Here is a 15,504-nt window from a genome sequence, read left to right as displayed (position 1 = left end):
CCAGTATGGTTCTTTCCCTTGAATGACTGGCAAAGGCCTACTTGCCTATATTGCTGAGTGACAAGTTGCTTTTAGAGAGCATGAACCAAACATGGAATTTTTCAGATGTGTGGTCTGCGATCCACCAAAATTCTGGATTCTCAGTCCAGTGTGAGTTGAAAGCATATTTCCAGATCATTGAGTAAGCCTTGACGTAACACATGCATTACACAGAATCACATCTACACAATATAGTGATATGTGGAAAAGAGTTCACAAAGAAGGGAAGCCACTAGAAAATTTTGCAATCAGCACTTTTTTCCTTGTTATAAGCAACTTCTGCCCCACCCTCTTGCCTACATCTCTCCCAGAGTAGGTCCAGTGTAAGGCAATCAAACCTTCCTTGTATGTGCGGAATTTAAAGTAGTTTATGTTGACTAAGACCCACAGCAGCATCAGAAATGTTGGCCATTGAGGATGGGAATGACACAAAGAGTCACCTCAGTCCCCATGTCACAAACTCCTCTGAAAGCACACGTCTTTGTGATAACATTGTATTAGGAAATAAAGCAGCAAATTTGAACGGATGTAAATGTAAACCACATCAAATACATCACAGATTGTTGCTGGTCACATTGTGTCACAAAACACAAAATCACGCTGCGACATCATCATCATCATCATCAACAACAACAACAAGGCAAGCAAATGCCTCTGCCAAAAATCAAGAGAGAGACCACGCCTTCTCCAGGGTTTTTAAACAAAATACAAAAATTACCTGAGCTTCCCCCAAATTTTCCAGGACAGAAAAATTCCATTTTCCACGGTGGTGGACACCCTGATATTCCACCAAGGGCTTTCCATTACTATAGTTCTTAAAAAATCATCACAGGTATCCTCCTTGGGAACAATTTTGATTTGTTGTTTTCTCACCTTCACTTCATCCTTGTGAACCACCCATTCTTTCCTTCATTTCACTTCTGTCTCATTACCACTGTATAGTTTCCACTGCAGAATTTTTTCACTGTCTTAAAGTCATCTATTGTTTTAATTTACAAATGTAAATGTGAACAGGTAAAAATAATTTATGTATCCCTGTATGTGATTAAGGCATAGAAACAACACACTGCAATCACTTTATTCAAAATAACAAATATTTTAATACACCTAATAATTTTTTGTATTTATACAATTATACAAGAGTCCAAACCAAAATATGAAGTTAACAAAATTTGTCATATAAAATGTTTGTTTAGTTTAATAAACTTACTGATAATACAAAACACACTAAACAATATTTATCATTTTCAGTGCAGACTTCAATTTTAATTAACAGCCTAAATTTATTATAAAATGATAACTGTACAAATCTGTCACAAAACCATTCAAAAAATAAATTCCCAATAAATACACAAGACGCACACACATGCATCCATTTCTCATTTTCACATCTTTGATTAAGAAATTTATTGCCTAACTTTCATGAGTAACACAGCCATGTAAATAATCCAATTTAACACCATACCATCAAGGACTCTGGGAGTGTTGTAGGCTTCCTTTGGTGAATATCGGTTCCTTGTGAGTACTTGTTTCTAAAGATTATGTGAGAAACACATAATCACTTGGAGACAATACAAAACTAAAATCACTTGCAGTGAGCTCTACGCTGGAGAAGAAACTTGAAATTTCCCCCTACCTTTGTGATACACACTTTTCCAAATAAAATGTACAGTGACTGGAGTAACTACTGCCTAAGTTAAATGGTAATGGAAACTCAAGAGCAATTGATTGTGAATCTGTCACATTGGGGTTCAGTATGCTGTTGACTGTTGTGGATGGACACAGAGTTCTAAGAGTTGGTAACCGGTTTTTATTATTGGGTACAGCAACAGCATTTTGTACTTCATTAAAAATTTTATTTTCATTACTCCTTTCACTGACAAGCACAACAATATCTTTATCATGATGTTCTTCCTCTTCTGTTGAACTTTTACTTGGTTCACTAGTTCTGCGGAACTGATTTCCAATATCAGTTAATCTAGATGTTATACTTTCATAAAAAATGAACTCAAAGTCTTTCTTTTTAAATAAAGTCTTTGAAGATGATTTGAACACAGAAGCTGATGGATGTGCCTTTATTAGGATTTCTGCAGTGGGCATAGCACTGTTATGATGATTAGGTTTGTTGGTGTTGTTGTTAACCAAAGGATTTCGGTAATTTATTTCAATTAACATTATTTGGTCGAGGTGTCATAATTCTGGAAATCTGGAAAATAGAAACCATTATGTAAAACACATTTTCTAAGAATGGAAACAAAATGTTTTATTATTTAAATAATCATAAATCTGATTCACAGTTCACAAGGCAGGGAACAGGAAATTGTCTTAAATAATGAACTGTCCCAGCCATTATTCATTTGAAACAATTTCTGGAACACTATCAAATAAAAAGCACAATTTAGTACAGTTAGACACGAATTCAGATCTTCTCTTTCTAAGTCCAGGATCTTACTTGCTGCACTTCAATATTATTAGCACACAAGTTAATACTATTACAAATTGGTAACTGTTGAATTTCACTAAAATTCTGACTAAGAGACAAGATTCATAGTAAAAAACGTTTTTGCTTCAAATAAAATATTACTCTAATAAATCTTCATGAACATCACTAAATTAGAAACTCTTGTAAGATGCTATCATTGTTAAGATGTTCTCAGTAAACAACCAAAACTTTGAAAATCTCTGACATGACCTACACTTCTGTGGCTGAATTGATCAAGTGGAAGCAACGTAGTGATTAAGACGTTTTACACTCTGATAGTTTTAGTATATACGTCTTAAAGTACCTTACAATGCTTTTTTGTACTGCAACATACTTATCTATCATGATAACTGAATGTATTACATGGCTGTTAATTACAGGAGACTGGTGGAGCCACTCAAACTTGAATATAGCATGGGAAAGAAAACGGACAGTTTATTTTTCAAAGGAACCATTGAAGCAACTGCATTAAGCAATTTAGGGAACCCAGAGCATCATCAACAGTTAAAAAATCCAGCCTCAAAAATCAAAGCTGAGTGGCATGAAATAAAATCCATTCTAATTGATCTTTTTTTTAATTTACGTCTCTTCTAGTTCTAAAATTGTAAATAATGCATGAGAAACACATTTGTACATATAATTTCCTTGGCAAACACTACATGAAATGAACCAAAGATTGTGTTACTGATTTTTTAACACTTTTACAAATCTAGGGGAAAGGATGTGTTTCAGAACTTGAGATTTCTATCTGTAACATAATTTTCCTTTACTTAAGAATCCCAGATACTAAATTTTGGGAAACAACACATTTATCTTGTACCTCTACCACACTTATCGTAAATGGAACAAGTAAATGTTATGCAAGAGGAAAGTTACAAAGAAAACTACTACTATCCACACATATTCCTTACCTTGTAGGATCTTCTACATAGTGAGAAGGTATTTCGAAAAGTTCTGCTTTGATGTCATTCCTAAATGCAAATTCCTGGAATGTTATCTTGGCTGTAACTGTTGGAAGAATTGGAATATCTAAAAAGAAAGATGCATGTCACTATTTTTAATACTGATCAACCATCAACAAATTCTCACTTTTCAATGTGTATAAGTCAGTTAATGTAGTCATTCATTCACTATGCCCAACAATTTCTTCCCTTTTTAGAAAACTTTATATGTAACCCTTAATTGTCATACCAAGCAGACCTATTTACTGTTCCTTATCTTCCTTAGGCAACATCATTATTTCTTCATTATTTCTGAAAAATTGCTTTTAATATCAAAAGTTGGTGTGTCACTTTGGTGTGAAAAAGCATTAGTTTCTTTTGACTACAGCATGGAATGTATTTACTTAATGGGCCAGTCCTAGGCCTCAATCAATAGATGACCTATCTTAAAAAGTTATACTTGATATTGTGTTCTGCAAGATTGATTCAGTAGTTACAAACACATTTTTACATTAATATTTCAGTAATTTCAATCATGGCCAAAAATAAATAACTAATAAATAACTGCATATAAATATGTACATCATGCAAGCATTAAAAGTAATCTGATCAATAACAACTGCTTAATATAGCATCAGGAAGGGCATACGGCCATCACTACCACTACCATTGTCTGAACCCATATAAAAATGCTGACCTTGGAGAAAAATGGGAAAAGCAGCAGCAGCAGCATAGAAGAAGAAGAAGAAGAAGAAGAAGAAGAAGAAGAAGATCACAACTGTTTAATACTTTGCACAAAAATAGCATAATGCTGAAAATGGGTCACTAATCATCCTTTAAGAGAAATGACAACTGAAAAAAATTCTGAAAGGACATGGACTTGCAAATGTATTTGTTCCAATGTTGTTTGTTGTTGTGGTCTTCAGTCCTGAGACTGGTTTGATGCAGCTCTCCATGCTACTCTATCCTGTGCTAGCTTCTTCATCTCCCAGTATCTACTGCAACCTACATCCTTCTGAATCTGCTTAGTGTATTCATCTCTTGGTCTCCCTCTACGATTTTTACCCTCCACACTGCCCTCCAATGCTAAATTTGTGATCCCTTGATGCCTCAAAACATGTCCTACCAACCGATCCCTTCTTCTAGTCAAGTTGTGCCACAAACTTCTCTTCTCCCCAATCCTATTCAATACCTCCTCATTAGTTACGTGATCTACCCACCTTACCTTCAGCATTCTTCTGTAGCACCACATTTCGAAAGCTTCTATTCTCTTCTTGTCCAAACTAGTTATCGTCCATGTTTCACTTCCATACATGGCTACACTCCATACAAATACTTTCAGAAACGACTTCCTGACACTTAAATCTATACTCGATGTTAACAAATTCCTCTTCTTGAGAAACGCTTTCCTTGCCATTGCCAGTCTACATTTTATATCCTCTCTACTTCGACCATCATCGGTTATTTTACTCCCTAAATAGCAAAACTCCTTTACTACTTTAAGTGTCTCATTTCCTAATCTAATTCCCTCAGCATCACCCGACTTAATTTGACTACATTCCATTATCCTCGTTTTGCTTTTGTTGATGTTCATCTTATATCCTCCTTTCAAGACACTGTCCATTCCGTTCAACTGCTGTTCCAAGTCCTTTGCTGTCTCTGACAGAATTACAATGTCATCGGCGAACCTCAAAGTTTTTACTTCTTCTCCATGAATTTTAATACCTACTCCGAATTTTTCTTTTGTTTCCTTTACTGCTTGCTCAATATACAGATTGAATAACATTGGGGAGAGGCTACAACCCTGTCTTACTCCTTTCCCAACCACTGCTTCCCTTTCATGCCCCTCGACTCTTATAACTGCCATCTGGTTTCTGTACAAACTGTAAATAGCCTTTCGCTCCCTGTATTTTACCCCTGCCACCTTCAGAATTTGAAAGAGAGTATTCCAGTTAACATTGTCAAAAGCTTTCTCTAAGTCTACAAATGCTAGAAACGTAGGTTTGCCTTTTCTTAATCTTTCTTCTAAGATAAGTCGTAAGGTCAGTATTGCCTCACGTGTTCCAACATTTCTACGGAATCCAAACTGATCTTCCCCGAGGTCGGCTTCTACCAGTTTTTCCATTCGTCTGTAAAGAATTCGCGTTAGTATTTTGCAGCTGTGACTTATTAAACTGATAGTTCGGTAATTTTCACATCTGTCAACACCTGCTTTCTTTGGGATTGGAATTATTATATTCTTCTTGAAGTCTGAGGGTATTTCGCCTGTCTCATACATCGTGCTCACCAGATGGTAAAGTTTTGTTCCAAAGCATAGTAAATTAGGATGAGACAGGAAACTGGATGCAGCCTTCCCTTAAGAAACCATCACAGTTTTTGTTTAAAGTGTTTTGATGAAAATTGCAGGAAGTTAAATCCAGTTGGAGAGGTGGGAATTTAAATCCAAATCATACTAAATATTTGCTAGAAAATTAACCACTTTGAGCCAGTGTTTTAACTAATGTATCACCTCATGTGACAATGCATAATTGTAAAAAGTCCTTAGTATGGTGGATGGAGGCTGACAGGGAAAGATGTGCACTATTCCTGTAGATTGTCATGAAGTGGTAACTGAGACCTGAGCTGGCACTCCATCGCAGCAATAGTGAGATCACTGAACACAAAGCATGAAGATGAGAAAGGAAATCAGTTGTATTCTTTTCAAAGGAGCCATCCTCATACTCACTTTAACCAGTTCAAGAAAAACTATTGTAAATCTAAATATGGATGGTCAGATGGGGATCTGAAACTCGTTTTTCCACAAAGTGTCCATTGTCTTAACCACTGCATGACCTCAGTTGGTAAATAGCCACAGAATCTGGAGGTGGCACATGAAAGCTTAACCCCATGTCCCAAGAAAACTCAGATGAATATTTTCCTGTAGCATACTCTGCCACCAATGACCTGTACACATTTCACAGTATTTTTTCACCAGGTTTTTTGTGGATAATGTTGAACATGCTATGCTCATTGATGTAATGTAACAAGAAGCATAATTCACTGGATTAATAAAGCTGTTTTTGTTTTCACTCTTCTGTGGTGCAACTGCGCTACATCAATGGACAAATACAGGCTCCGGTTGAACTTGATTTTTAATAATGTGTGATGTACACAGCGCTCTAATAGTATGTGTGGCACCACTGAAAGGCACTCTCGACAGTTATGCCATGGCACATATTGTGACGTTTTTTGTTTAGAAGAGTGGGGATGTGTCTGATGTTTGAATGTGACATGGACATTGAATGACCTTTTACCTAATAATGGTTTGCCACACACAATATCAACAGCAAAACATTACCATCCTATGATCACAGCATTTCTGTAATACTCACTGGCAGTTGCTGGATAATCGTAATCTGCTCATAGCATTATTTCACATTTTCTGAAAATGGAGATGACCAATTGGTTTCTCTATTGCTCTATTGTCTGTTACATATCTTGTGCTCTGCACTCCACGACTTCCATTAAACCTAAGCACTCAGTCGTAACACTGAGGAGCGGTCATCCCATTCCAAGGTGACCAGAGTATTTTGCAATGAAAATTACTGTGTAACAAAGGATATTTTCTCAGGATGTCCATGTTAATATTATAAACGAAATTCTCATCTATTTCCAGCTAAGAAATAACATCTACTTTAAGCAGTGCAATTCTACATAAATTTACAGTTCTGCAATAAAGATATCTAATACACTGAAACAATTTTAGAAACAAAAGAGAGCTGAAAGGTATCTTACCTATTTTAACAGGAAATCCGGGTGGAAGTTTCATTAAAACAAATTCACGAAGTTTACTAAAATGTTTAAAAGGTGCAATAACTTCCAGTACATTTAAAAGCATTTCCACTGATAATGGGAAATCTGGACTCTGAAAATTATAAAAATATGTGTAGGTTACAGCATAGTCACTTTTATTACAAGGCATAATGATAGTGTGGAAGAAAATTTTTGCTTATGATCTTAAAGATGCAAAAATAACCCTATGGTTTCTAAATATTTCTTCAAAAAAGCAGGAGCAAAATTATACTTTATTATAAGAAAACAACAACAGTAGGAATATTTAAATTTAAAACACATGATGATGATACAATTATTCCACATCTGAATATGAGCTAGTAACCATTTTATGAATCAGACAAATATTTTCAGTCTCTGTGAATCTTCATATTTTCATGACTTACTGTCTTGTCTTTAAAATTAGAGGAATACAGACATATCCAATGAGTCTCCTTATTAGATACAGCTGCATTCATGCAATTTTATGAGGTTCTAAGGACCCATTTTGCAGACTTATTTTAGTTAATTTCTTTCACTTGATCTAATGAGTTTCCTCAATTTTTCTTGGATCCTTTTTCACTTCTCGTCAGTATAGACACTGGCATCACTCACATTCTTTCCTTGAGTATGTGCTAAAATAATCTTTAATGGCCACACTAGCAGGATGATAAACACTAATCATTTTATATTTTTAAATGCAGGATTCAAAACATGTAGAATAAACAGTGATCAAAACACCTATGAAGAATGGTATTCTGGATCTACGAACTTCAGCACAACAGTCAACTCACTACTTAGGTCTTCAAATCTTGAGTCATGTTCATAATTTTATGCTCACAACTGTCTTCATCCATTCTTAAAAGACATACTTCTAAAGGAGCACACTGAGTATTCCATTTAAGTTGCATCATTTTATGTATTTTCTCCATTGTATATATTTATTCATAGTAGTTGGTATTTTACTAATAAATTTTCTCAGGTAAAAGCTGGAAATATTTTAATCCAGTTTTTGGTTGAACAGTGAAGAGTACTGAATCCCTTCCACATACAGTTGCCTTCTTGTAATTTGGCAGAAGTTAATTTGTTAACATGACTCTTCTTCAGCACTTGCTTCAAATATACTTTTCTCGTAATCACTTTCCTCATTAAAATCTTCTTAATCCAAACAGCTTCATGAAAGTCACAATCCAGTCACCTCTTACTCTTTTTCGTCGTTTCCATGGTGCAGTTTTTAAGCTTGATCTGTCTTCACAAACTAACTGCCAATCTCTTCTTAGGTCTTCCTACATTTCCCCTACCCATCAGTTTATGCTAATGCTCACTGGGCAAGTTGTGTGTTACCCATCCTGTGTGTGTGTGTGTGTGTGTGTGTGTGTGTGTGTGTGTGTGTGTGTGTGTGTTCATGACAAGTATTGAGGTATTTAATTATGCTACTTTATGTTGGTTCTGCTTCTGTTTTTACCCCCCAAGCTCCTGAGTAGAATATTCTTTTAAGAAATCTAATTTCCACATTTTGTATATTGCATGAAGTTCTTTCTTTTATGTATTCAGCAATGATTCTCATGAAGTAGTGCCAGTACAACCATAATTCCATAAATTTTTACTCTTGTTATCTGCCTGATCATATTTTTAACATGTTATCAATTGTGGCACTTATACACTGGTGTGTAAAACTTGTGGATGAAATCAGCTTTCGTATGACATGTCACTGAAAAGTGACATAAATCAGTGAAACTTGATAACAGAGAGAAATCACTGCAGTCACCATGATTTAAAGGTCCCCAGGACACTGCAAAAGGCAGAGAATGGTCCTTAATAGTGTGGGCCATAATCACAGATGGCAATGCATGCTCTGCAGCACATTCACAACCTGGCCACTAGGAAGATAAGAGTTCTTATGGTAGGACATTCCATTCTGTCACCAACACAGTTGACAACTGCTGGATGATCACAGGTGCATGCAGACATGCTGCAATATGTCTCTCCCACACATCCCACATGTGCATGATGGGATTTAAGTTGGGGGAATGGGCAGGCCAGTCCATTTGCCAAATATCCTCTCATTCCACGAGCTCCTCCACCTGCACTATTTGATGTGGTCATGCATTGTCATGCATAAAAATTAAGTCAGGACCAAATGCACCCCTGAAAAGATGCACATGGGAAAGGAGTACAGTGTCACAATAACACTGACCAGTGTGTCGTGTTCAAAGATATGGAGGTTAGTAAGCCCAAGTGTCATTATGCCTTTCTGTACCATACCACTTGGACACTGAAATGATTAGCATTATGTACCCTCATACGATGAGAGGTGGGAACACACATAACGTGCAAAATTATGACATTCACCAGGAATACTCCTAGCTATCTTATTACTGTGCTTCTCCTAATTGTAACGTCGTTTAATTTTATTTTTCTTGCTAGGTTCCCTTTCAGCAGGAGGTATATGGTTTCGTGAGGTGTTAGTGACAATCTGTTATTTTGACATCATCCTTCAAGTTCATGGAGTGCTGCATTACATTTCTGTCCTATGATTCTTCTGTGGTTACCAGATACAATGAATAAAATGTCACCTACAAAAGCTATCTATCGACTTGTGTTAGCATTGTCATGTAACTTCTGTAGTATGGGCTCCTGTATTACATCCCAAAACTCTGGACCACACACTGATCCCAGTGGACTGCCTATTATTACTGTCTTCATTATTTCCTTTCCTGGGCTTATTTAGAGGTGCATGTCTCCCACAGCAAAGGTCTCTTGGGCAGTTGTACAGGATCTCTGGACACTAACTCCACAAAGCAACCAAAGAAAGACAGCTGCCATAGGTTATTAACAGTGCCAATAATATCGATCATGATTGCTATAGGGTATGTAGAATGAATATCTGCTGTTAGCAAGATCAACTTATTTATTGCATCTTCAGATGACTTGCCTCTTCTAAACCCAAACTGATGAGGGCTCATCCCATGTAGCAGTCTATGACCTTGTGATTTCTTGCGTAATAGTCTTTCAAATATCTTGCCAAGAATGTTAAGACGACAAATCGGTCGGCTGAACATGGATAACACCAGATCCTTGTCTTGCCACCATCTCAGCAGTCTTCTATGGTGCAGGAACCCTTCCTTCCAAGATACACTCATTGTACAGTTCCTGCAAGTAAATATCTAATTTGCTGATCTTCTGTCTCATTTCCTACTTTGTCATCTGGAAGCTTTGTTTCCATTTGCAGGGCAGCTGACTGTTCCAAACTTTCTGTTATTACCCCCACCATTTCTTTTGAGTGTGGACATGACTGTTGGTGACCATATATTCTCATAGACAAATTTACATGGTATTCACCAGGGATCGGTTTCTTATTTATTCCCCACAAATTGTTTCCATTGTTGCACTTTTGTTCTCCATCTCTCTTCCCTAAAAATATTGTTTAATATACCTGTATCTATGCAGCCATTGGATACTTTCTTCTTGGGTCATGCTGTTCTGATATATCTTCTTGGCTCTACTTGGTTCACATCTTAATTTCTGCACCACCTCAGGATACACGGAAGGTACTCCTCTGTAAGGACCTCTCCTGATAGATAATGATGCCTTTCTTTGCTCTATGTATAGCCCCTAACAGTTACTGCAATTTAAGATCTGCATCATCACCCAATGGTGGATATCCTGGATACCGAAATATCCTCCTCAGTTCTTCCCAGTTAGCCTTTCGGAAGTTGTATTAGAGCCTTATGCACATGTTTTTTGTGGTATCCTCAATTTCCCTTCCAGTGAGGGTATAGTGTATGATGCTGCAATCACTCAATGTTTTAAACCTTCAACCCTTTTCCACAGTGCGCCACTGTCATATTTGCTAGAGTGACATCCATATTTGATGTTGCCCTGACCCTCCCTTCATCATAGGTTGGTGGACTGTGAGGTGTATTCAATACCTATGGGCCGAGTTCCTTAACGGTTTCTTCTAGTTATCTTCCACGGTCATCAGACAGGTGGCTACGCAACAATACTGATTTTGCATTTGCATCAGTGGCAAACATGAGAGGCTTAATTCATCTTAGGTGACAAATGTCCTGTAGCTTTAGCAGATACTCATCAATCTCATCACTAAACTGAAAATACATGGAAACCAGGATGCAACTCTCTTTTCTGATTAACATTTCCACACAGAATATGAGTTCTGAACAATACTGTGATAAGAAGCATGAGAAAGACAGGAAACATACTCTGCCCACAGGCCCTGATGGGCCCACGGGTACCAACTGATGGCCATATTATCCTCTGCCAATGATGTCATTGGATGCAGTATGGAGTGGGGTCAGCACACTGCTCTCCTGTTCACTGTCAGTTTATGTGAGCCGAGTACACCATTACTCCATCCAGTAGCTCCTCAAGTGGCATCATGAGGCTAAGTGCATCCCATTCCAGTCCTTTCACTAAGGAAAAGTCCATGGCAGTACCGGCAATTGAACCCCGATACTCCAATGGCAGTCAGTCACACACCACAACGAAAAATGGGAGTAGAGAATGTCATACAGTACGCTGCCAATACACATTAGTATGACCACTGATTAATATCCAGCAACTACCATCAGTACACATACAGCAGTGTAGTGATCCAAATAATGAGTCAATAGGTCTCCACGGGTATCAACAGCCAATCTGTCTCAAGCAGATGAAGCATGTGTGGAGGCTTCACAGAGAGAATACAGTGACCAATTTGTTTTCACAGATGTTCAAATGCATAAAAAACTTGAAATTTGGAGGCCACAGAACATCTGTATATACTACTTGACCTTGTTTTTTTAATCAGATATCAATACTGGTAGTGAGCTACAGGTCTTTGGAAATGAACCTTTTCCATGATTTTCATTACTGATATGATTATTTAAAGTAATGCATGGAAAACAAGTAATGAAAGGAGTCAACATAACCACTCACTGTATAGGTGAGGCATTGAATACTCAATAGGCACATAAACAAGACTGAAAACTGTTAGAGCTTTTGGAATGTCCAAAATATACTGCATGACATGTACAAGTGGAAAAGTCTTTGTCTAAATGATTGTATGATCCAGCAGTACTGTATGATCCAACAGTACCAGGATCACTGAACAATAACAGCATCAAAGGTTAGGACATGTGCAGAAATTGGTTTTGCCTGATCATGCACTGTATAAGACAGATAATATAATAAAATTTGTTGACATGGAGATCGGAGATTCTCACTGTGCAGAAGAACAACTGTGCCCATTTGCTCAGAGAAGCCATAAAAACTCACAGGCATGACAACAGCTTAGCTAGAAAAATGAAAGCCACTAGATAAATGGAGCCTGGATTCACCCCCTGCAGCAAATGACCATTGTCGGTACCAAGAGAAGAACTATAGTGAAAATGGCCAACGAAAGATCGTCCGAGGTTGGCACTCTAAGTACATGAAACCCTGACCATGGGCTCACCTCCAGTTTGCCCACCAATGACTGAAGGTGAACCTTGGCAATGCTGGCTATTCGTACTGGTGATACATCAGAAAAACAGCTAAATGACTGTGAGCCAAAGTTGCCTAGATGAGCGCACCACTGGGAAACATGTCAAAACTGAAATGTTACTGAGCTTTCAGAATATGCCTTTCTTCAGAACTAAGTAATTCAAAATACTGGCCCAGTTACAGTGCATTGTTGAGACAATGTTGTAGTAGTAGTAGTAGTAGTAGTAGTAGTGTGTGTGTGTGTGTGTGTGTGTGTGTGTGTGTGTGGGGGGGGGGGGGGGGGGTGGGCACATGGATGAGTGCACATGTGCACACACAATATGTGAAAGCTTTTGATCTTCATTATTGAGAACTGAACAATGCTCATCCTAATTTTGCATCATCATCCACAATTTTTCATTACAATATTGTTGTTGTGGTCTTCAATCCAAAGACTGGTTTGATTCAGCTTTCCATTCTAGTTTACACTGTACACTCCTCTTTATTTCTGTGTAGCTACTGCATCTATGTCAATTTGAATCTGCATACATCAACCCTTGGACTCCCATTACAATTTTTACACTTCCCCCTCTCTTTCCCCCCTACAGCAGTTCCACTGCTCCCCCCCCCCCCCCCCAGTAACAACGGCATCTTTGTCAACTGCAGCCGACACCTCACTCACGGCTATGCAAGAGAGGGCACGGCTAAATCTTACACCAGTGTGCCGCTGGGCAAGCTTGCACATCCATCACTCGTGGTCTCCAATGGGGAGTGCCATGCATATATGCCACCAGAGGACACAGAACTGACATGACCTCACTACTCAAGACTGATTGGCCACTGCATCTTTTTAAGCAGCCACAATTCAGAGCTTCACCCCAGATACAGAGCATTTACAGACTTACCAACAGCTGCATGGTCAACTACAATGAGGAGCAATACATCAACAGAGTATGACACAACTAAACATTACTAATATTCAGAGACTATCAGAGTGTATTGGAATTCAACACTATTTCTTTCTAACAAGAACATTACTCTCTCTGTGTATAACTCAGCACCACAAAAGAAGCTAGAGCCATACAAAGTTATGTTTATCTCAGTTATTAAGTTTACATAGAGTAAATAAACTTATTAATGTGTTATCTTTTTGCAAATGTTGACTGTCTCTATTAGCCACCGATGATACCAACCAATCAGACAGCAAGTGGTGATGAGTCTGGTTTTATAGTGGCAGTGCTCAGGCCTCATTAAAATTATTCATATCCATTTCAAGCGCTTTTAATCCCAGTATGCAATGGCAACTTTTGGAGAGCAATTACTCACTGCACTTATTCAGTCAACATATTACCTCATTACTAATGGCTATTGGCTGACTGATTGAAGCTCAACAAACCCAGCAAGCTACAACAACTGAAGCACAAAATGATAGCAGCCAGGTGCCACCTCCTCCTCCACCTTTCCACTATTTTAATACACAACATGAGAAATGGATGGAGCACCGCCAGTAGCTCGAGCAGCATTTGTAAGCCTACGTGACACACTTACATCGTCTTCTTCTTCTTCTCCTCCTCCTCCTCCTCCATTTTCCCATGGTCAGATGTGCATACTTCCAGATTGCATCAAAAGTTGTTACCTCAGCTAGAACCCCTAACCTTACCACACAAAAACATTATCTGAGCATTAGAAGATTTCTCTGAAGCTCAGATTCATTTAGTCGATGCTAGTTTCAAATTTTTTTCATACACATTGTCATAATAATCAGTCTTACATGGAAAGGATAGCTGAACACAAGGACATGACTAGGAACTGTAAATGCAACTACTCTTGTGGAGTCTCATTTCAAGGCGATACACTTAGAATACTAACTGAGGTTCTAAAGCACTGAAACCCTGGTCTCAATGACATGCTTTAAGTGTTTAAACCTCAGGAAGTTCAAGACTTCACCGAACATGACTTTAATGTGGCTATTCTTGCAAAGCTGCAAGCTTGAAGTGACCCCTGTTTGACAGGGCAAACAACAATGGTTCTCTCAAGCAACAGTATAGATACAGTCTGACACTCTCAGCTGCTTCATTGACTAGTTCAAACCTTCTGGCGGCAATGTAAAATGTTATGTAATCTATGACCACAAAAACTGCTTTCTCTACCATGTGGAATTCCAACACTGCCACAGATGCAGACAAACACAGCAAGTGTACTTGCAAAGGAAACACAAAGTAATTTTGTTGCATACAAATCTCAATTTGACAAAATGGAAGTAAATATGGTCTCTCATTCTGAATCTGTGCTCACGAACCATGGATGAAAGCAATGGAATCACACAGTGAAATGCAAAGTTCAAAACTTGCCTCATTCTAATGATTTCGCTAATAAAAGTGCAGGTAAATGCTTCGTCAATCACAATTCAGACAAAGACAGTATTTCAGAAGTCAGAACAAATGGTAACATTCAGATGAAACACACAGACTGTTCATCTCTCTGCAGATTTGAAATTAATCTGTACCGTTTCAGTTAGACACTGGTGCTTCAGTCACACCAATTAATCAAAATACTTATTAGCACTTCAGATCCTCATCTACAAAAATCACACCAGCATCTCACACCCCATGGTAATGAATGTAGCTCTGTTCTCGGAGAGTGCACATTGCAAGCCAAATATAGAAATATGACTACATCATCAGTGCCTTTCACAGCATTCAGACACGTTCTAGTCCCAATGATTTTAGCATGGATTCTTGTGATTTACTTAGTTTAGATATTCAGGGC

General features: G+C 37.9%; 1 protein-coding gene across 2 annotated transcripts in view; it reads right to left on the bottom strand.

Moving 5' to 3' along the window:
* Positions 1-2,106: 2,106 nt before the first annotated feature.
* Positions 2,107-15,504, bottom strand: part of LOC126184582 (ankyrin repeat domain-containing protein 13C) — a 112,342-nt gene continuing 98,944 nt past the window's right edge. For both annotated transcript variants that reach the window (XM_049927014.1, XM_049927015.1), the window contains exons 9-11: positions 7,237-7,366; positions 3,433-3,550; positions 2,107-2,245 (exon numbers count right to left, since the gene is read on the bottom strand). In XM_049927014.1, the coding sequence (XP_049782971.1) occupies positions 2,230-2,245; positions 3,433-3,550; positions 7,237-7,366 (264 nt within the window). In that variant the 3' untranslated portion in view covers positions 2,107-2,229. The remainder of the gene's footprint in view (positions 2,246-3,432; positions 3,551-7,236; positions 7,367-15,504) is intronic.

This window comes from Schistocerca cancellata, chromosome 4 (assembly GCF_023864275.1).
Source record: "Schistocerca cancellata isolate TAMUIC-IGC-003103 chromosome 4, iqSchCanc2.1, whole genome shotgun sequence".
NCBI lineage: Eukaryota > Metazoa > Arthropoda > Insecta > Orthoptera > Acrididae > Schistocerca > Schistocerca cancellata.
The sequence above is the reverse complement of the archived record's forward strand: the minus strand, read 5'-3'. Positions and strand labels throughout refer to the sequence as shown.